This window comes from Saccostrea cucullata, unplaced genomic scaffold (assembly GCF_032062105.1).
Source record: "Saccostrea cucullata isolate Sc308-1 unplaced genomic scaffold, CSIRO_AGI_Scuc_v1 ctg14, whole genome shotgun sequence".
NCBI lineage: Eukaryota > Metazoa > Mollusca > Bivalvia > Ostreida > Ostreidae > Saccostrea > Saccostrea cuccullata.
Window position 1 is genome coordinate 826,862 of NW_026941090.1, and position 19,390 is coordinate 846,251.

The 19,390-nt window shown below is 48.9% G+C and overlaps 2 protein-coding genes across 2 annotated transcripts in view; both read right to left on the bottom strand.

Moving 5' to 3' along the window:
• The window catches only part of LOC134257096 (pneumococcal serine-rich repeat protein-like), a gene marked incomplete at its 5' end in the record, with an annotated part of 115,429 nt that extends 109,048 nt beyond the window's left edge, over positions 1-6,381 (bottom strand). Inside the window, 3 exons of the mRNA XM_062739739.1 lie at positions 1,132-2,145; positions 3,046-3,396; positions 6,328-6,381. Of these exons, the coding sequence (XP_062595723.1) occupies positions 1,132-2,145; positions 3,046-3,396; positions 6,328-6,381 (1,419 nt within the window). The remainder of the gene's footprint in view (positions 1-1,131; positions 2,146-3,045; positions 3,397-6,327) is intronic.
• A 501-nt stretch (positions 6,382-6,882) lies between these two features.
• Positions 6,883-19,018, bottom strand: LOC134257097 (mucin-22-like; the record flags this gene model as incomplete). Its single annotated transcript, XM_062739740.1, has 12 exons — positions 6,883-7,065; positions 7,595-7,642; positions 8,306-8,353; positions 11,036-11,083; positions 11,387-11,434; positions 12,335-12,382; positions 12,932-12,979; positions 13,283-13,330; positions 13,757-13,804; positions 14,216-14,278; positions 15,890-16,174; positions 18,971-19,018. Coding segments are annotated over 12 exons (963 nt in total), but the record flags the coding sequence as incomplete, so codon positions are not given.
• Positions 19,019-19,390: the final 372 nt, after the last annotated feature.

Below are 19,390 nucleotides of genomic sequence, written 5' to 3' on the forward strand. Positions count from 1 at the left end.
TGTTGTGCTGGCTTCAGTACTGCTTGTTGTTGCGCTGGTTTCACTTGTGGTGCTAGGTTCTGTACTTGTTGAAGTGACTTCAGCGGTAGTGCTGCTGACAGTGGAGGACTCCGTGCTGCCAATTGTTGAGGTTGTTGTGTCTGCAACTGTGGATGTAAATGTAGCTTCAGTTGTAGAGGTGCTGGCTTCACTTGTGCTGCTTACAGTTGTTGGAACAGCTGTGGTGCTTTCTGTAGCTGTTGTGCTGGCTTCAGTACTGCTTGTTGTTGCGCTGGTTTCACTTGTGGTGCTAGGTTCTGTACTTGTTGAAGTGACTTCAGCGGTAGTGCTGCTGACAGTGGAGGACTCCGTGCTGCCAATTGTTGAGGTTGTTGTGTCTGCAACTGTGGATGTAAATGTAGCTTCAGTTGTAGAGGTGCTGGCTTCACTTGTGCTGCTTACAGTTGTTGGAACAGCTGTGGTGCTTTCTGTAGCTGTTGTGCTGGCTTCAGTACTGCTTGTTGTTGCGCTGGTTTCACTTGTGGTGCTAGGTTCTGTACTTGTTGAAGTGACTTCAGCGGTAGTGCTGCTGACAGTGGAGGACTCCGTGCTGCCAATTGTTGAGGTTGTTGTGTCTGCAACTGTGGATGTAAATGTAGCTTCAGTTGTAGAGGTGCTGGCTTCACTTGTGCTGCTTACAGTTGTTGGAACAGCTGTGGTGCTTTCTGTAGCTGTTGTGCTGGCTTCAGTACTGCTTGTTGTTGCGCTGGTTTCACTTGTGGTGCTAGGTTCTGTACTTGTTGAAGTGACTTCAGCGGTAGTGCTGCTGACAGTGGAGGACTCCGTGCTGCCAATTGTTGAGGTTGTTGTGTCTGCAACTGTGGATGTAAATGTAGCTTCAGTTGTAGAGGTGCTGGCTTCACTTGTGCTGCTTACAGTTGTTGGAACAGCTGTGGTGCTTTCTGTAGCTGTTGTGCTGGCTTCAGTACTGCTTGTTGTTGCGCTGGTTTCACTTGTGGTGCTAGGTTCTGTACTTGTTGAAGTGACTTCAGCGGTAGTGCTGCTGACAGTGGAGGACTCCGTGCTGCCAATTGTTGAGGTTGTTGTGTCTGCAACTGTGGATGTAAATGTAGCTTCAGTTGTAGAGGTGCTGGCTTCACTTGTGCTGCTTACAGTTGTTGGAACAGCTGTGGTGCTTTCTGTAGCTGTTGTGCTGGCTTCAGTACTGCTTGTTGTTGCGCTGGTTTCACTTGTGGTGCTAGGTTCTGTACTTGTTGAAGTGACTTCAGCGGTAGTGCTGCTGACAGTGGAGGACTCCGTGCTGCCAATTGTTGAGGTTGTTGTGTCTGCAACTGTGGATGTAAATGTAGCTTCAGTTGTAGAGGTGCTGGCTTCACTTGTGCTGCTTACAGTTGTTGGAACAGCTGTGGTGCTTTCTGTAGCTGTTGTGCTGGCTTCAGTACTGCTTGTTGTTGCGCTGGTTTCACTTGTGGTGCTAGGTTCTGTACTTGTTGAAGTGACTTCAGCGGTAGTGCTGCTGACAGTGGAGGACTCCGTGCTGCCAATTGTTGAGGTTGTTGTGTCTGCAACTGTGGATGTAAATGTAGCTTCAGTTGTAGAGGTGCTGGCTTCACTTGTGCTGCTTACAGTTGTTGGAACAGCTGTGGTGCTTTCTGTAGCTGTTGTGCTGGCTTCAGTACTGCTTGTTGTTGCGCTGGTTTCACTTGTGGTGCTAGGTTCTGTACTTGTTGAAGTGACTTCAGCGGTAGTGCTGCTGACAGTGGAGGACTCCGTGCTGCCAATTGTTGAGGTTGTTGTGTCTGCAACTGTGGATGTAAATGTAGCTTCAGTTGTAGAGGTGCTGGCTTCACTTGTGCTGCTTACAGTTGTTGGAACAGCTGTGGTGCTTTCTGTAGCTGTTGTGCTGGCTTCAGTACTGCTTGTTGTTGCGCTGGTTTCACTTGTGGTGCTAGGTTCTGTACTTGTTGAAGTGACTTCAGCGGTAGTGCTGCTGACAGTGGAGGACTCCGTGCTGCCAATTGTTGAGGTTGTTGTGTCTGCAACTGTGGATGTAAATGTAGCTTCAGTTGTAGAGGTGCTGGCTTCACTTGTGCTGCTTACAGTTGTTGGAACAGCTGTGGTGCTTTCTGTAGCTGTTGTGCTGGCTTCAGTACTGCTTGTTGTTGCGCTGGTTTCACTTGTGGTGCTAGGTTCTGTACTTGTTGAAGTGACTTCAGCGGTAGTGCTGCTGACAGTGGAGGACTCCGTGCTGCCAATTGTTGAGGTTGTTGTGTCTGCAACTGTGGATGTAAATGTAGCTTCAGTTGTAGAGGTGCTGGCTTCACTTGTGCTGCTTACAGTTGTTGGAACAGCTGTGGTGCTTTCTGTAGCTGTTGTGCTGGCTTCAGTACTGCTTGTTGTTGCGCTGGTTTCACTTGTGGTGCTAGGTTCTGTACTTGTTGAAGTGACTTCAGCGGTAGTGCTGCTGACAGTGGAGGACTCCGTGCTGCCAATTGTTGAGGTTGTTGTGTCTGCAACTGTGGATGTAAATGTAGCTTCAGTTGTAGAGGTGCTGGCTTCACTTGTGCTGCTTACAGTTGTTGGAACAGCTGTGGTGCTTTCTGTAGCTGTTGTGCTGGCTTCAGTACTGCTTGTTGTTGCGCTGGTTTCACTTGTGGTGCTAGGTTCTGTACTTGTTGAAGTGACTTCAGCGGTAGTGCTGCTGACAGTGGAGGACTCCGTGCTGCCAATTGTTGAGGTTGTTGTGTCTGCAACTGTGGATGTAAATGTAGCTTCAGTTGTAGAGGTGCTGGCTTCACTTGTGCTGCTTACAGTTGTTGGAACAGCTGTGGTGCTTTCTGTAGCTGTTGTGCTGGCTTCAGTACTGCTTGTTGTTGCGCTGGTTTCACTTGTGGTGCTAGGTTCTGTACTTGTTGAAGTGACTTCAGCGGTAGTGCTGCTGACAGTGGAGGACTCCGTGCTGCCAATTGTTGAGGTTGTTGTGTCTGCAACTGTGGATGTAAATGTAGCTTCAGTTGTAGAGGTGCTGGCTTCACTTGTGCTGCTTACAGTTGTTGGAACAGCTGTGGTGCTTTCTGTAGCTGTTGTGCTGGCTTCAGTACTGCTTGTTGTTGCGCTGGTTTCACTTGTGGTGCTAGGTTCTGTACTTGTTGAAGTGACTTCAGCGGTAGTGCTGCTGACAGTGGAGGACTCCGTGCTGCCAATTGTTGAGGTTGTTGTGTCTGCAACTGTGGATGTAAATGTAGCTTCAGTTGTAGAGGTGCTGGCTTCACTTGTGCTGCTTACAGTTGTTGGAACAGCTGTGGTGCTTTCTGTAGCTGTTGTGCTGGCTTCAGTACTGCTTGTTGTTGCGCTGGTTTCACTTGTGGTGCTAGGTTCTGTACTTGTTGAAGTGACTTCAGCGGTAGTGCTGCTGACAGTGGAGGACTCCGTGCTGCCAATTGTTGAGGTTGTTGTGTCTGCAACTGTGGATGTAAATGTAGCTTCAGTTGTAGAGGTGCTGGCTTCACTTGTGCTGCTTACAGTTGTTGGAACAGCTGTGGTGCTTTCTGTAGCTGTTGTGCTGGCTTCAGTACTGCTTGTTGTTGCGCTGGTTTCACTTGTGGTGCTAGGTTCTGTACTTGTTGAAGTGACTTCAGCGGTAGTGCTGCTGACAGTGGAGGACTCCGTGCTGCCAATTGTTGAGGTTGTTGTGTCTGCAACTGTGGATGTAAATGTAGCTTCAGTTGTAGAGGTGCTGGCTTCACTTGTGCTGCTTACAGTTGTTGGAACAGCTGTGGTGCTTTCTGTAGCTGTTGTGCTGGCTTCAGTACTGCTTGTTGTTGCGCTGGTTTCACTTGTGGTGCTAGGTTCTGTACTTGTTGAAGTGACTTCAGCGGTAGTGCTGCTGACAGTGGAGGACTCCGTGCTGCCAATTGTTGAGGTTGTTGTGTCTGCAACTGTGGATGTAAATGTAGCTTCAGTTGTAGAGGTGCTGGCTTCACTTGTGCTGCTTACAGTTGTTGGAACAGCTGTGGTGCTTTCTGTAGCTGTTGTGCTGGCTTCAGTACTGCTTGTTGTTGCGCTGGTTTCACTTGTGGTGCTAGGTTCTGTACTTGTTGAAGTGACTTCAGCGGTAGTGCTGCTGACAGTGGAGGACTCCGTGCTGCCAATTGTTGAGGTTGTTGTGTCTGCAACTGTGGATGTAAATGTAGCTTCAGTTGTAGAGGTGCTGGCTTCACTTGTGCTGCTTACAGTTGTTGGAACAGCTGTGGTGCTTTCTGTAGCTGTTGTGCTGGCTTCAGTACTGCTTGTTGTTGCGCTGGTTTCACTTGTGGTGCTAGGTTCTGTACTTGTTGAAGTGACTTCAGCGGTAGTGCTGCTGACAGTGGAGGACTCCGTGCTGCCAATTGTTGAGGTTGTTGTGTCTGCAACTGTGGATGTAAATGTAGCTTCAGTTGTAGAGGTGCTGGCTTCACTTGTGCTGCTTACAGTTGTTGGAACAGCTGTGGTGCTTTCTGTAGCTGTTGTGCTGGCTTCAGTACTGCTTGTTGTTGCGCTGGTTTCACTTGTGGTGCTAGGTTCTGTACTTGTTGAAGTGACTTCAGCGGTAGTGCTGCTGACAGTGGAGGACTCCGTGCTGCCAATTGTTGAGGTTGTTGTGTCTGCAACTGTGGATGTAAATGTAGCTTCAGTTGTAGAGGTGCTGGCTTCACTTGTGCTGCTTACAGTTGTTGGAACAGCTGTGGTGCTTTCTGTAGCTGTTGTGCTGGCTTCAGTACTGCTTGTTGTTGCGCTGGTTTCACTTGTGGTGCTAGGTTCTGTACTTGTTGAAGTGACTTCAGCGGTAGTGCTGCTGACAGTGGAGGACTCCGTGCTGCCAATTGTTGAGGTTGTTGTGTCTGCAACTGTGGATGTAAATGTAGCTTCAGTTGTAGAGGTGCTGGCTTCACTTGTGCTGCTTACAGTTGTTGGAACAGCTGTGGTGCTTTCTGTAGCTGTTGTGCTGGCTTCAGTACTGCTTGTTGTTGCGCTGGTTTCACTTGTGGTGCTAGGTTCTGTACTTGTTGAAGTGACTTCAGCGGTAGTGCTGCTGACAGTGGAGGACTCCGTGCTGCCAATTGTTGAGGTTGTTGTGTCTGCAACTGTGGATGTAAATGTAGCTTCAGTTGTAGAGGTGCTGGCTTCACTTGTGCTGCTTACAGTTGTTGGAACAGCTGTGGTGCTTTCTGTAGCTGTTGTGCTGGCTTCAGTACTGCTTGTTGTTGCGCTGGTTTCACTTGTGGTGCTAGGTTCTGTACTTGTTGAAGTGACTTCAGCGGTAGTGCTGCTGACAGTGGAGGACTCCGTGCTGCCAATTGTTGAGGTTGTTGTGTCTGCAACTGTGGATGTAAATGTAGCTTCAGTTGTAGAGGTGCTGGCTTCACTTGTGCTGCTTACAGTTGTTGGAACAGCTGTGGTGCTTTCTGTAGCTGTTGTGCTGGCTTCAGTACTGCTTGTTGTTGCGCTGGTTTCACTTGTGGTGCTAGGTTCTGTACTTGTTGAAGTGACTTCAGCGGTAGTGCTGCTGACAGTGGAGGACTCCGTGCTGCCAATTGTTGAGGTTGTTGTGTCTGCAACTGTGGATGTAAATGTAGCTTCAGTTGTAGAGGTGCTGGCTTCACTTGTGCTGCTTACAGTTGTTGGAACAGCTGTGGTGCTTTCTGTAGCTGTTGTGCTGGCTTCAGTACTGCTTGTTGTTGCGCTGGTTTCACTTGTGGTGCTAGGTTCTGTACTTGTTGAAGTGACTTCAGCGGTAGTGCTGCTGACAGTGGAGGACTCCGTGCTGCCAATTGTTGAGGTTGTTGTGTCTGCAACTGTGGATGTAAATGTAGCTTCAGTTGTAGAGGTGCTGGCTTCACTTGTGCTGCTTACAGTTGTTGGAACAGCTGTGGTGCTTTCTGTAGCTGTTGTGCTGGCTTCAGTACTGCTTGTTGTTGCGCTGGTTTCACTTGTGGTGCTAGGTTCTGTACTTGTTGAAGTGACTTCAGCGGTAGTGCTGCTGACAGTGGAGGACTCCGTGCTGCCAATTGTTGAGGTTGTTGTGTCTGCAACTGTGGATGTAAATGTAGCTTCAGTTGTAGAGGTGCTGGCTTCACTTGTGCTGCTTACAGTTGTTGGAACAGCTGTGGTGCTTTCTGTAGCTGTTGTGCTGGCTTCAGTACTGCTTGTTGTTGCGCTGGTTTCACTTGTGGTGCTAGGTTCTGTACTTGTTGAAGTGACTTCAGCGGTAGTGCTGCTGACAGTGGAGGACTCCGTGCTGCCAATTGTTGAGGTTGTTGTGTCTGCAACTGTGGATGTAAATGTAGCTTCAGTTGTAGAGGTGCTGGCTTCACTTGTGCTGCTTACAGTTGTTGGAACAGCTGTGGTGCTTTCTGTAGCTGTTGTGCTGGCTTCAGTACTGCTTGTTGTTGCGCTGGTTTCACTTGTGGTGCTAGGTTCTGTACTTGTTGAAGTGACTTCAGCGGTAGTGCTGCTGACAGTGGAGGACTCCGTGCTGCCAATTGTTGAGGTTGTTGTGTCTGCAACTGTGGATGTAAATGTAGCTTCAGTTGTAGAGGTGCTGGCTTCACTTGTGCTGCTTACAGTTGTTGGAACAGCTGTGGTGCTTTCTGTAGCTGTTGTGCTGGCTTCAGTACTGCTTGTTGTTGCGCTGGTTTCACTTGTGGTGCTAGGTTCTGTACTTGTTGAAGTGACTTCAGCGGTAGTGCTGCTGACAGTGGAGGACTCCGTGCTGCCAATTGTTGAGGTTGTTGTGTCTGCAACTGTGGATGTAAATGTAGCTTCAGTTGTAGAGTCCAATTAAAGATACAGTTATTAAATTTTGAGCTTCAGTTGTAGAGGTGCTGGCTTCACTTGTGCTGCTTACAGTTGTTGGAACAGCTGTGGTGCTTTCTGTAGCTGTTGTGCTGGCTTCAGTACTGCTTGTTGTTGCGCTGGTTTCACTTGTGGTGCTAGGTTCTGTACTTGTTGAAGTGACTTCAGCGGTAGTGCTGCTGACAGTGGAGGACTCCGTGCTGCCAATTGTTGAGGTTGTTGTGTCTGCAACTGTGGATGTAAATGTAGCTTCAGTTGTAGAGGTGCTGGCTTCACTTGTGCTGCTTACAGTTGTTGGAACAGCTGTGGTGCTTTCTGTAGCTGTTGTGCTGGCTTCAGTACTGCTTGTTGTTGCGCTGGTTTCACTTGTGGTGCTAGGTTCTGTACTTGTTGAAGTGACTTCAGCGGTAGTGCTGCTGACAGTGGAGGACTCCGTGCTGCCAATTGTTGAGGTTGTTGTGTCTGCAACTGTGGATGTAAATGTAGCTTCAGTTGTAGAGGTGCTGGCTTCACTTGTGCTGCTTACAGTTGTTGGAACAGCTGTGGTGCTTTCTGTAGCTGTTGTGCTGGCTTCAGTACTGCTTGTTGTTGCGCTGGTTTCACTTGTGGTGCTAGGTTCTGTACTTGTTGAAGTGACTTCAGCGGTAGTGCTGCTGACAGTGGAGGACTCCGTGCTGCCAATTGTTGAGGTTGTTGTGTCTGCAACTGTGGATGTAAATGTAGCTTCAGTTGTAGAGGTGCTGGCTTCACTTGTGCTGCTTACAGTTGTTGGAACAGCTGTGGTGCTTTCTGTAGCTGTTGTGCTGGCTTCAGTACTGCTTGTTGTTGCGCTGGTTTCACTTGTGGTGCTAGGTTCTGTACTTGTTGAAGTGACTTCAGCGGTAGTGCTGCTGACAGTGGAGGACTCCGTGCTGCCAATTGTTGAGGTTGTTGTGTCTGCAACTGTGGATGTAAATGTAGCTTCAGTTGTAGAGGTGCTGGCTTCACTTGTGCTGCTTACAGTTGTTGGAACAGCTGTGGTGCTTTCTGTAGCTGTTGTGCTGGCTTCAGTACTGCTTGTTGTTGCGCTGGTTTCACTTGTGGTGCTAGGTTCTGTACTTGTTGAAGTGACTTCAGCGGTAGTGCTGCTGACAGTGGAGGACTCCGTGCTGCCAATTGTTGAGGTTGTTGTGTCTGCAACTGTGGATGTAAATGTAGCTTCAGTTGTAGAGGTGCTGGCTTCACTTGTGCTGCTTACAGTTGTTGGAACAGCTGTGGTGCTTTCTGTAGCTGTTGTGCTGGCTTCAGTACTGCTTGTTGTTGCGCTGGTTTCACTTGTGGTGCTAGGTTCTGTACTTGTTGAAGTGACTTCAGCGGTAGTGCTGCTGACAGTGGAGGACTCCGTGCTGCCAATTGTTGAGGTTGTTGTGTCTGCAACTGTGGATGTAAATGTAGCTTCAGTTGTAGAGGTGCTGGCTTCACTTGTGCTGCTTACAGTTGTTGGAACAGCTGTGGTGCTTTCTGTAGCTGTTGTGCTGGCTTCAGTACTGCTTGTTGTTGCGCTGGTTTCACTTGTGGTGCTAGGTTCTGTACTTGTTGAAGTGACTTCAGCGGTAGTGCTGCTGACAGTGGAGGACTCCGTGCTGCCAATTGTTGAGGTTGTTGTGTCTGCAACTGTGGATGTAAATGTAGCTTCAGTTGTAGAGGTGCTGGCTTCACTTGTGCTGCTTACAGTTGTTGGAACAGCTGTGGTGCTTTCTGTAGCTGTTGTGCTGGCTTCAGTACTGCTTGTTGTTGCGCTGGTTTCACTTGTGGTGCTAGGTTCTGTACTTGTTGAAGTGACTTCAGCGGTAGTGCTGCTGACAGTGGAGGACTCCGTGCTGCCAATTGTTGAGGTTGTTGTGTCTGCAACTGTGGATGTAAATGTAGCTTCAGTTGTAGAGGTGCTGGCTTCACTTGTGCTGCTTACAGTTGTTGGAACAGCTGTGGTGCTTTCTGTAGCTGTTGTGCTGGCTTCAGTACTGCTTGTTGTTGCGCTGGTTTCACTTGTGGTGCTAGGTTCTGTACTTGTTGAAGTGACTTCAGCGGTAGTGCTGCTGACAGTGGAGGACTCCGTGCTGCCAATTGTTGAGGTTGTTGTGTCTGCAACTGTGGATGTAAATGTAGCTTCAGTTGTAGAGGTGCTGGCTTCACTTGTGCTGCTTACAGTTGTTGGAACAGCTGTGGTGCTTTCTGTAGCTGTTGTGCTGGCTTCAGTACTGCTTGTTGTTGCGCTGGTTTCACTTGTGGTGCTAGGTTCTGTACTTGTTGAAGTGACTTCAGCGGTAGTGCTGCTGACAGTGGAGGACTCCGTGCTGCCAATTGTTGAGGTTGTTGTGTCTGCAACTGTGGATGTAAATGTAGCTTCAGTTGTAGAGGTGCTGGCTTCACTTGTGCTGCTTACAGTTGTTGGAACAGCTGTGGTGCTTTCTGTAGCTGTTGTGCTGGCTTCAGTACTGCTTGTTGTTGCGCTGGTTTCACTTGTGGTGCTAGGTTCTGTACTTGTTGAAGTGACTTCAGCGGTAGTGCTGCTGACAGTGGAGGACTCCGTGCTGCCAATTGTTGAGGTTGTTGTGTCTGCAACTGTGGATGTAAATGTAGCTTCAGTTGTAGAGGTGCTGGCTTCACTTGTGCTGCTTACAGTTGTTGGAACAGCTGTGGTGCTTTCTGTAGCTGTTGTGCTGGCTTCAGTACTGCTTGTTGTTGCGCTGGTTTCACTTGTGGTGCTAGGTTCTGTACTTGTTGAAGTGACTTCAGCGGTAGTGCTGCTGACAGTGGAGGACTCCGTGCTGCCAATTGTTGAGGTTGTTGTGTCTGCAACTGTGGATGTAAATGTAGCTTCAGTTGTAGAGGTGCTGGCTTCACTTGTGCTGCTTACAGTTGTTGGAACAGCTGTGGTGCTTTCTGTAGCTGTTGTGCTGGCTTCAGTACTGCTTGTTGTTGCGCTGGTTTCACTTGTGGTGCTAGGTTCTGTACTTGTTGAAGTGACTTCAGCGGTAGTGCTGCTGACAGTGGAGGACTCCGTGCTGCCAATTGTTGAGGTTGTTGTGTCTGCAACTGTGGATGTAAATGTAGCTTCAGTTGTAGAGGTGCTGGCTTCACTTGTGCTGCTTACAGTTGTTGGAACAGCTGTGGTGCTTTCTGTAGCTGTTGTGCTGGCTTCAGTACTGCTTGTTGTTGCGCTGGTTTCACTTGTGGTGCTAGGTTCTGTACTTGTTGAAGTGACTTCAGCGGTAGTGCTGCTGACAGTGGAGGACTCCGTGCTGCCAATTGTTGAGGTTGTTGTGTCTGCAACTGTGGATGTAAATGTAGCTTCAGTTGTAGAGGTGCTGGCTTCACTTGTGCTGCTTACAGTTGTTGGAACAGCTGTGGTGCTTTCTGTAGCTGTTGTGCTGGCTTCAGTACTGCTTGTTGTTGCGCTGGTTTCACTTGTGGTGCTAGGTTCTGTACTTGTTGAAGTGACTTCAGCGGTAGTGCTGCTGACAGTGGAGGACTCCGTGCTGCCAATTGTTGAGGTTGTTGTGTCTGCAACTGTGGATGTAAATGTAGCTTCAGTTGTAGAGGTGCTGGCTTCACTTGTGCTGCTTACAGTTGTTGGAACAGCTGTGGTGCTTTCTGTAGCTGTTGTGCTGGCTTCAGTACTGCTTGTTGTTGCGCTGGTTTCACTTGTGGTGCTAGGTTCTGTACTTGTTGAAGTGACTTCAGCGGTAGTGCTGCTGACAGTGGAGGACTCCGTGCTGCCAATTGTTGAGGTTGTTGTGTCTGCAACTGTGGATGTAAATGTAGCTTCAGTTGTAGAGGTGCTGGCTTCACTTGTGCTGCTTACAGTTGTTGGAACAGCTGTGGTGCTTTCTGTAGCTGTTGTGCTGGCTTCAGTACTGCTTGTTGTTGCGCTGGTTTCACTTGTGGTGCTAGGTTCTGTACTTGTTGAAGTGACTTCAGCGGTAGTGCTGCTGACAGTGGAGGACTCCGTGCTGCCAATTGTTGAGGTTGTTGTGTCTGCAACTGTGGATGTAAATGTAGCTTCAGTTGTAGAGGTGCTGGCTTCACTTGTGCTGCTTACAGTTGTTGGAACAGCTGTGGTGCTTTCTGTAGCTGTTGTGCTGGCTTCAGTACTGCTTGTTGTTGCGCTGGTTTCACTTGTGGTGCTAGGTTCTGTACTTGTTGAAGTGACTTCAGCGGTAGTGCTGCTGACAGTGGAGGACTCCGTGCTGCCAATTGTTGAGGTTGTTGTGTCTGCAACTGTGGATGTAAATGTAGCTTCAGTTGTAGAGGTGCTGGCTTCACTTGTGCTGCTTACAGTTGTTGGAACAGCTGTGGTGCTTTCTGTAGCTGTTGTGCTGGCTTCAGTACTGCTTGTTGTTGCGCTGGTTTCACTTGTGGTGCTAGGTTCTGTACTTGTTGAAGTGACTTCAGCGGTAGTGCTGCTGACAGTGGAGGACTCCGTGCTGCCAATTGTTGAGGTTGTTGTGTCTGCAACTGTGGATGTAAATGTAGCTTCAGTTGTAGAGGTGCTGGCTTCACTTGTGCTGCTTACAGTTGTTGGAACAGCTGTGGTGCTTTCTGTAGCTGTTGTGCTGGCTTCAGTACTGCTTGTTGTTGCGCTGGTTTCACTTGTGGTGCTAGGTTCTGTACTTGTTGAAGTGACTTCAGCGGTAGTGCTGCTGACAGTGGAGGACTCCGTGCTGCCAATTGTTGAGGTTGTTGTGTCTGCAACTGTGGATGTAAATGTAGCTTCAGTTGTAGAGGTGCTGGCTTCACTTGTGCTGCTTACAGTTGTTGGAACAGCTGTGGTGCTTTCTGTAGCTGTTGTGCTGGCTTCAGTACTGCTTGTTGTTGCGCTGGTTTCACTTGTGGTGCTAGGTTCTGTACTTGTTGAAGTGACTTCAGCGGTAGTGCTGCTGACAGTGGAGGACTCCGTGCTGCCAATTGTTGAGGTTGTTGTGTCTGCAACTGTGGATGTAAATGTAGCTTCAGTTGTAGAGGTGCTGGCTTCACTTGTGCTGCTTACAGTTGTTGGAACAGCTGTGGTGCTTTCTGTAGCTGTTGTGCTGGCTTCAGTACTGCTTGTTGTTGCGCTGGTTTCACTTGTGGTGCTAGGTTCTGTACTTGTTGAAGTGACTTCAGCGGTAGTGCTGCTGACAGTGGAGGACTCCGTGCTGCCAATTGTTGAGGTTGTTGTGTCTGCAACTGTGGATGTAAATGTAGCTTCAGTTGTAGAGGTGCTGGCTTCACTTGTGCTGCTTACAGTTGTTGGAACAGCTGTGGTGCTTTCTGTAGCTGTTGTGCTGGCTTCAGTACTGCTTGTTGTTGCGCTGGTTTCACTTGTGGTGCTAGGTTCTGTACTTGTTGAAGTGACTTCAGCGGTAGTGCTGCTGACAGTGGAGGACTCCGTGCTGCCAATTGTTGAGGTTGTTGTGTCTGCAACTGTGGATGTAAATGTAGCTTCAGTTGTAGAGGTGCTGGCTTCACTTGTGCTGCTTACAGTTGTTGGAACAGCTGTGGTGCTTTCTGTAGCTGTTGTGCTGGCTTCAGTACTGCTTGTTGTTGCGCTGGTTTCACTTGTGGTGCTAGGTTCTGTACTTGTTGAAGTGACTTCAGCGGTAGTGCTGCTGACAGTGGAGGACTCCGTGCTGCCAATTGTTGAGGTTGTTGTGTCTGCAACTGTGGATGTAAATGTAGCTTCAGTTGTAGAGGTGCTGGCTTCACTTGTGCTGCTTACAGTTGTTGGAACAGCTGTGGTGCTTTCTGTAGCTGTTGTGCTGGCTTCAGTACTGCTTGTTGTTGCGCTGGTTTCACTTGTGGTGCTAGGTTCTGTACTTGTTGAAGTGACTTCAGCGGTAGTGCTGCTGACAGTGGAGGACTCCGTGCTGCCAATTGTTGAGGTTGTTGTGTCTGCAACTGTGGATGTAAATGTAGCTTCAGTTGTAGAGGTGCTGGCTTCACTTGTGCTGCTTACAGTTGTTGGAACAGCTGTGGTGCTTTCTGTAGCTGTTGTGCTGGCTTCAGTACTGCTTGTTGTTGCGCTGGTTTCACTTGTGGTGCTAGGTTCTGTACTTGTTGAAGTGACTTCAGCGGTAGTGCTGCTGACAGTGGAGGACTCCGTGCTGCCAATTGTTGAGGTTGTTGTGTCTGCAACTGTGGATGTAAATGTAGCTTCAGTTGTAGAGGTGCTGGCTTCACTTGTGCTGCTTACAGTTGTTGGAACAGCTGTGGTGCTTTCTGTAGCTGTTGTGCTGGCTTCAGTACTGCTTGTTGTTGCGCTGGTTTCACTTGTGGTGCTAGGTTCTGTACTTGTTGAAGTGACTTCAGCGGTAGTGCTGCTGACAGTGGAGGACTCCGTGCTGCCAATTGTTGAGGTTGTTGTGTCTGCAACTGTGGATGTAAATGTAGCTTCAGTTGTAGAGGTGCTGGCTTCACTTGTGCTGCTTACAGTTGTTGGAACAGCTGTGGTGCTTTCTGTAGCTGTTGTGCTGGCTTCAGTACTGCTTGTTGTTGCGCTGGTTTCACTTGTGGTGCTAGGTTCTGTACTTGTTGAAGTGACTTCAGCGGTAGTGCTGCTGACAGTGGAGGACTCCGTGCTGCCAATTGTTGAGGTTGTTGTGTCTGCAACTGTGGATGTAAATGTAGCTTCAGTTGTAGAGGTGCTGGCTTCACTTGTGCTGCTTACAGTTGTTGGAACAGCTGTGGTGCTTTCTGTAGCTGTTGTGCTGGCTTCAGTACTGCTTGTTGTTGCGCTGGTTTCACTTGTGGTGCTAGGTTCTGTACTTGTTGAAGTGACTTCAGCGGTAGTGCTGCTGACAGTGGAGGACTCCGTGCTGCCAATTGTTGAGGTTGTTGTGTCTGCAACTGTGGATGTAAATGTAGCTTCAGTTGTAGAGGTGCTGGCTTCACTTGTGCTGCTTACAGTTGTTGGAACAGCTGTGGTGCTTTCTGTAGCTGTTGTGCTGGCTTCAGTACTGCTTGTTGTTGCGCTGGTTTCACTTGTGGTGCTAGGTTCTGTACTTGTTGAAGTGACTTCAGCGGTAGTGCTGCTGACAGTGGAGGACTCCGTGCTGCCAATTGTTGAGGTTGTTGTGTCTGCAACTGTGGATGTAAATGTAGCTTCAGTTGTAGAGGTGCTGGCTTCACTTGTGCTGCTTACAGTTGTTGGAACAGCTGTGGTGCTTTCTGTAGCTGTTGTGCTGGCTTCAGTACTGCTTGTTGTTGCGCTGGTTTCACTTGTGGTGCTAGGTTCTGTACTTGTTGAAGTGACTTCAGCGGTAGTGCTGCTGACAGTGGAGGACTCCGTGCTGCCAATTGTTGAGGTTGTTGTGTCTGCAACTGTGGATGTAAATGTAGCTTCAGTTGTAGAGGTGCTGGCTTCACTTGTGCTGCTTACAGTTGTTGGAACAGCTGTGGTGCTTTCTGTAGCTGTTGTGCTGGCTTCAGTACTGCTTGTTGTTGCGCTGGTTTCACTTGTGGTGCTAGGTTCTGTACTTGTTGAAGTGACTTCAGCGGTAGTGCTGCTGACAGTGGAGGACTCCGTGCTGCCAATTGTTGAGGTTGTTGTGTCTGCAACTGTGGATGTAAATGTAGCTTCAGTTGTAGAGGTGCTGGCTTCACTTGTGCTGCTTACAGTTGTTGGAACAGCTGTGGTGCTTTCTGTAGCTGTTGTGCTGGCTTCAGTACTGCTTGTTGTTGCGCTGGTTTCACTTGTGGTGCTAGGTTCTGTACTTGTTGAAGTGACTTCAGCGGTAGTGCTGCTGACAGTGGAGGACTCCGTGCTGCCAATTGTTGAGGTTGTTGTGTCTGCAACTGTGGATGTAAATGTAGCTTCAGTTGTAGAGGTGCTGGCTTCACTTGTGCTGCTTACAGTTGTTGGAACAGCTGTGGTGCTTTCTGTAGCTGTTGTGCTGGCTTCAGTACTGCTTGTTGTTGCGCTGGTTTCACTTGTGGTGCTAGGTTCTGTACTTGTTGAAGTGACTTCAGCGGTAGTGCTGCTGACAGTGGAGGACTCCGTGCTGCCAATTGTTGAGGTTGTTGTGTCTGCAACTGTGGATGTAAATGTAGCTTCAGTTGTAGAGGTGCTGGCTTCACTTGTGCTGCTTACAGTTGTTGGAACAGCTGTGGTGCTTTCTGTAGCTGTTGTGCTGGCTTCAGTACTGCTTGTTGTTGCGCTGGTTTCACTTGTGGTGCTAGGTTCTGTACTTGTTGAAGTGACTTCAGCGGTAGTGCTGCTGACAGTGGAGGACTCCGTGCTGCCAATTGTTGAGGTTGTTGTGTCTGCAACTGTGGATGTAAATGTAGCTTCAGTTGTAGAGGTGCTGGCTTCACTTGTGCTGCTTACAGTTGTTGGAACAGCTGTGGTGCTTTCTGTAGCTGTTGTGCTGGCTTCAGTACTGCTTGTTGTTGCGCTGGTTTCACTTGTGGTGCTAGGTTCTGTACTTGTTGAAGTGACTTCAGCGGTAGTGCTGCTGACAGTGGAGGACTCCGTGCTGCCAATTGTTGAGGTTGTTGTGTCTGCAACTGTGGATGTAAATGTAGCTTCAGTTGTAGAGGTGCTGGCTTCACTTGTGCTGCTTACAGTTGTTGGAACAGCTGTGGTGCTTTCTGTAGCTGTTGTGCTGGCTTCAGTACTGCTTGTTGTTGCGCTGGTTTCACTTGTGGTGCTAGGTTCTGTACTTGTTGAAGTGACTTCAGCGGTAGTGCTGCTGACAGTGGAGGACTCCGTGCTGCCAATTGTTGAGGTTGTTGTGTCTGCAACTGTGGATGTAAATGTAGCTTCAGTTGTAGAGGTGCTGGCTTCACTTGTGCTGCTTACAGTTGTTGGAACAGCTGTGGTGCTTTCTGTAGCTGTTGTGCTGGCTTCAGTACTGCTTGTTGTTGCGCTGGTTTCACTTGTGGTGCTAGGTTCTGTACTTGTTGAAGTGACTTCAGCGGTAGTGCTGCTGACAGTGGAGGACTCCGTGCTGCCAATTGTTGAGGTTGTTGTGTCTGCAACTGTGGATGTAAATGTAGCTTCAGTTGTAGAGGTGCTGGCTTCACTTGTGCTGCTTACAGTTGTTGGAACAGCTGTGGTGCTTTCTGTAGCTGTTGTGCTGGCTTCAGTACTGCTTGTTGTTGCGCTGGTTTCACTTGTGGTGCTAGGTTCTGTACTTGTTGAAGTGACTTCAGCGGTAGTGCTGCTGACAGTGGAGGACTCCGTGCTGCCAATTGTTGAGGTTGTTGTGTCTGCAACTGTGGATGTAAATGTAGCTTCAGTTGTAGAGGTGCTGGCTTCACTTGTGCTGCTTACAGTTGTTGGAACAGCTGTGGTGCTTTCTGTAGCTGTTGTGCTGGCTTCAGTACTGCTTGTTGTTGCGCTGGTTTCACTTGTGGTGCTAGGTTCTGTACTTGTTGAAGTGACTTCAGCGGTAGTGCTGCTGACAGTGGAGGACTCCGTGCTGCCAATTGTTGAGGTTGTTGTGTCTGCAACTGTGGATGTAAATGTAGCTTCAGTTGTAGAGGTGCTGGCTTCACTTGTGCTGCTTACAGTTGTTGGAACAGCTGTGGTGCTTTCTGTAGCTGTTGTGCTGGCTTCAGTACTGCTTGTTGTTGCGCTGGTTTCACTTGTGGTGCTAGGTTCTGTACTTGTTGAAGTGACTTCAGCGGTAGTGCTGCTGACAGTGGAGGACTCCGTGCTGCCAATTGTTGAGGTTGTTGTGTCTGCAACTGTGGATGTAAATGTAGCTTCAGTTGTAGAGGTGCTGGCTTCACTTGTGCTGCTTACAGTTGTTGGAACAGCTGTGGTGCTTTCTGTAGCTGTTGTGCTGGCTTCAGTACTGCTTGTTGTTGCGCTGGTTTCACTTGTGGTGCTAGGTTCTGTACTTGTTGAAGTGACTTCAGCGGTAGTGCTGCTGACAGTGGAGGACTCCGTGCTGCCAATTGTTGAGGTTGTTGTGTCTGCAACTGTGGATGTAAATGTAGCTTCAGTTGTAGAGGTGCTGGCTTCACTTGTGCTGCTTACAGTTGTTGGAACAGCTGTGGTGCTTTCTGTAGCTGTTGTGCTGGCTTCAGTACTGCTTGTTGTTGCGCTGGTTTCACTTGTGGTGCTAGGTTCTGTACTTGTTGAAGTGACTTCAGCGGTAGTGCTGCTGACAGTGGAGGACTCCGTGCTGCCAATTGTTGAGGTTGTTGTGTCTGCAACTGTGGATGTAAATGTAGCTTCAGTTGTAGAGGTGCTGGCTTCACTTGTGCTGCTTACAGTTGTTGGAACAGCTGTGGTGCTTTCTGTAGCTGTTGTGCTGGCTTCAGTACTGCTTGTTGTTGCGCTGGTTTCACTTGTGGTGCTAGGTTCTGTACTTGTTGAAGTGACTTCAGCGGTAGTGCTGCTGACAGTGGAGGACTCCGTGCTGCCAATTGTTGAGGTTGTTGTGTCTGCAACTGTGGATGTAAATGTAGCTTCAGTTGTAGAGGTGCTGGCTTCACTTGTGCTGCTTACAGTTGTTGGAACAGCTGTGGTGCTTTCTGTAGCTGTTGTGCTGGCTTCAGTACTGCTTGTTGTTGCGCTGGTTTCACTTGTGGTGCTAGGTTCTGTACTTGTTGAAGTGACTTCAGCGGTAGTGCTGCTGACAGTGGAGGACTCCGTGCTGCCAATTGTTGAGGTTGTTGTGTCTGCAACTGTGGATGTAAATGTAGCTTCAGTTGTAGAGGTGCTGGCTTCACTTGTGCTGCTTACAGTTGTTGGAACAGCTGTGGTGCTTTCTGTAGCTGTTGTGCTGGCTTCAGTACTGCTTGTTGTTGCGCTGGTTTCACTTGTGGTGCTAGGTTCTGTACTTGTTGAAGTGACTTCAGCGGTAGTGCTGCTGACAGTGGAGGACTCCGTGCTGCCAATTGTTGAGGTTGTTGTGTCTGCAACTGTGGATGTAAATGTAGCTTCAGTTGTAGAGGTGCTGGCTTCACTTGTGCTGCTTACAGTTGTTGGAACAGCTGTGGTGCTTTCTGTAGCTGTTGTGCTGGCTTCAGTACTGCTTGTTGTTGCGCTGGTTTCACTTGTGGTGCTAGGTTCTGTACTTGTTGAAGTGACTTCAGCGGTAGTGCTGCTGACAGTGGAGGACTCCGTGCTGCCAATTGTTGAGGTTGTTGTGTCTGCAACTGTGGATGTAAATGTAGCTTCAGTTGTAGAGGTGCTGGCTTCACTTGTGCTGCTTACAGTTGTTGGAACAGCTGTGGTGCTTTCTGTAGCTGTTGTGCTGGCTTCAGTACTGCTTGTTGTTGCGCTGGTTTCACTTGTGGTGCTAGGTTCTGTACTTGTTGAAGTGACTTCAGCGGTAGTGCTGCTGACAGTGGAGGACTCCGTGCTGCCAATTGTTGAGGTTGTTGTGTCTGCAACTGTGGATGTAAATGTAGCTTCAGTTGTAGAGGTGCTGGCTTCACTTGTGCTGCTTACAGTTGTTGGAACAGCTGTGGTGCTTTCTGTAGCTGTTGTGCTGGCTTCAGTACTGCTTGTTGTTGCGCTGGTTTCACTTGTGGTGCTAGGTTCTGTACTTGTTGAAGTGACTTCAGCGGTAGTGCTGCTGACAGTGGAGGACTCCGTGCTGCCAATTGTTGAGGTTGTTGTGTCTGCAACTGTGGATGTAAATGTAGCTTCAGTTGTAGAGGTGCTGGCTTCACTTGTGCTGCTTACAGTTGTTGGAACAGCTGTGGTGCTTTCTGTAGCTGTTGTGCTGGCTTCAGTACTGCTTGTTGTTGCGCTGGTTTCACTTGTGGTGCTAGGTTCTGTACTTGTTGAAGTGACTTCAGCGGTAGTGCTGCTGACAGTGGAGGACTCCGTGCTGCCAATTGTTGAGGTTGTTGTGTCTGCAACTGTGGATGTAAATGTAGCTTCAGTTGTAGAGGTGCTGGCTTCACTTGTGCTGCTTACAGTTGTTGGAACAGCTGTGGTGCTTTCTGTAGCTGTTGTGCTGGCTTCAGTACTGCTTGTTGTTGCGCTGGTTTCACTTGTGGTGCTAGGTTCTGTACTTGTTGAAGTGACTTCAGCGGTAGTGCTGCTGACAGTGGAGGACTCCGTGCTGCCAATTGTTGAGGTTGTTGTGTCTGCAACTGTGGATGTAAATGTAGCTTCAGTTGTAGAGGTGCTGGCTTCACTTGTGCTGCTTACAGTTGTTGGAACAGCTGTGGTGCTTTCTGTAGCTGTTGTGCTGGCTTCAGTACTGCTTGTTGTTGCGCTGGTTTCACTTGTGGTGCTAGGTTCTGTACTTGTTGAAGTGACTTCAGCGGTAGTGCTGCTGACAGTGGAGGACTCCGTGCTGCCAATTGTTGAGGTTGTTGTGTCTGCAACTGTGGATGTAAATGTAGCTTCAGTTGTAGAGGTGCTGGCTTCACTTGTGCTGCTTACAGTTGTTGGAACAGCTGTGGTGCTTTCTGTAGCTGTTGTGCTGGCTTCAGTACTGCTTGTTGTTGCGCTGGTTTCACTTGTGGTGCTAGGTTCTGTACTTGTTGAAGTGACTTCAGCGGTAGTGCTGCTGACAGTGGAGGACTCCGTGCTGCCAATTGTTGAGGTTGTTGTGTCTGCAAC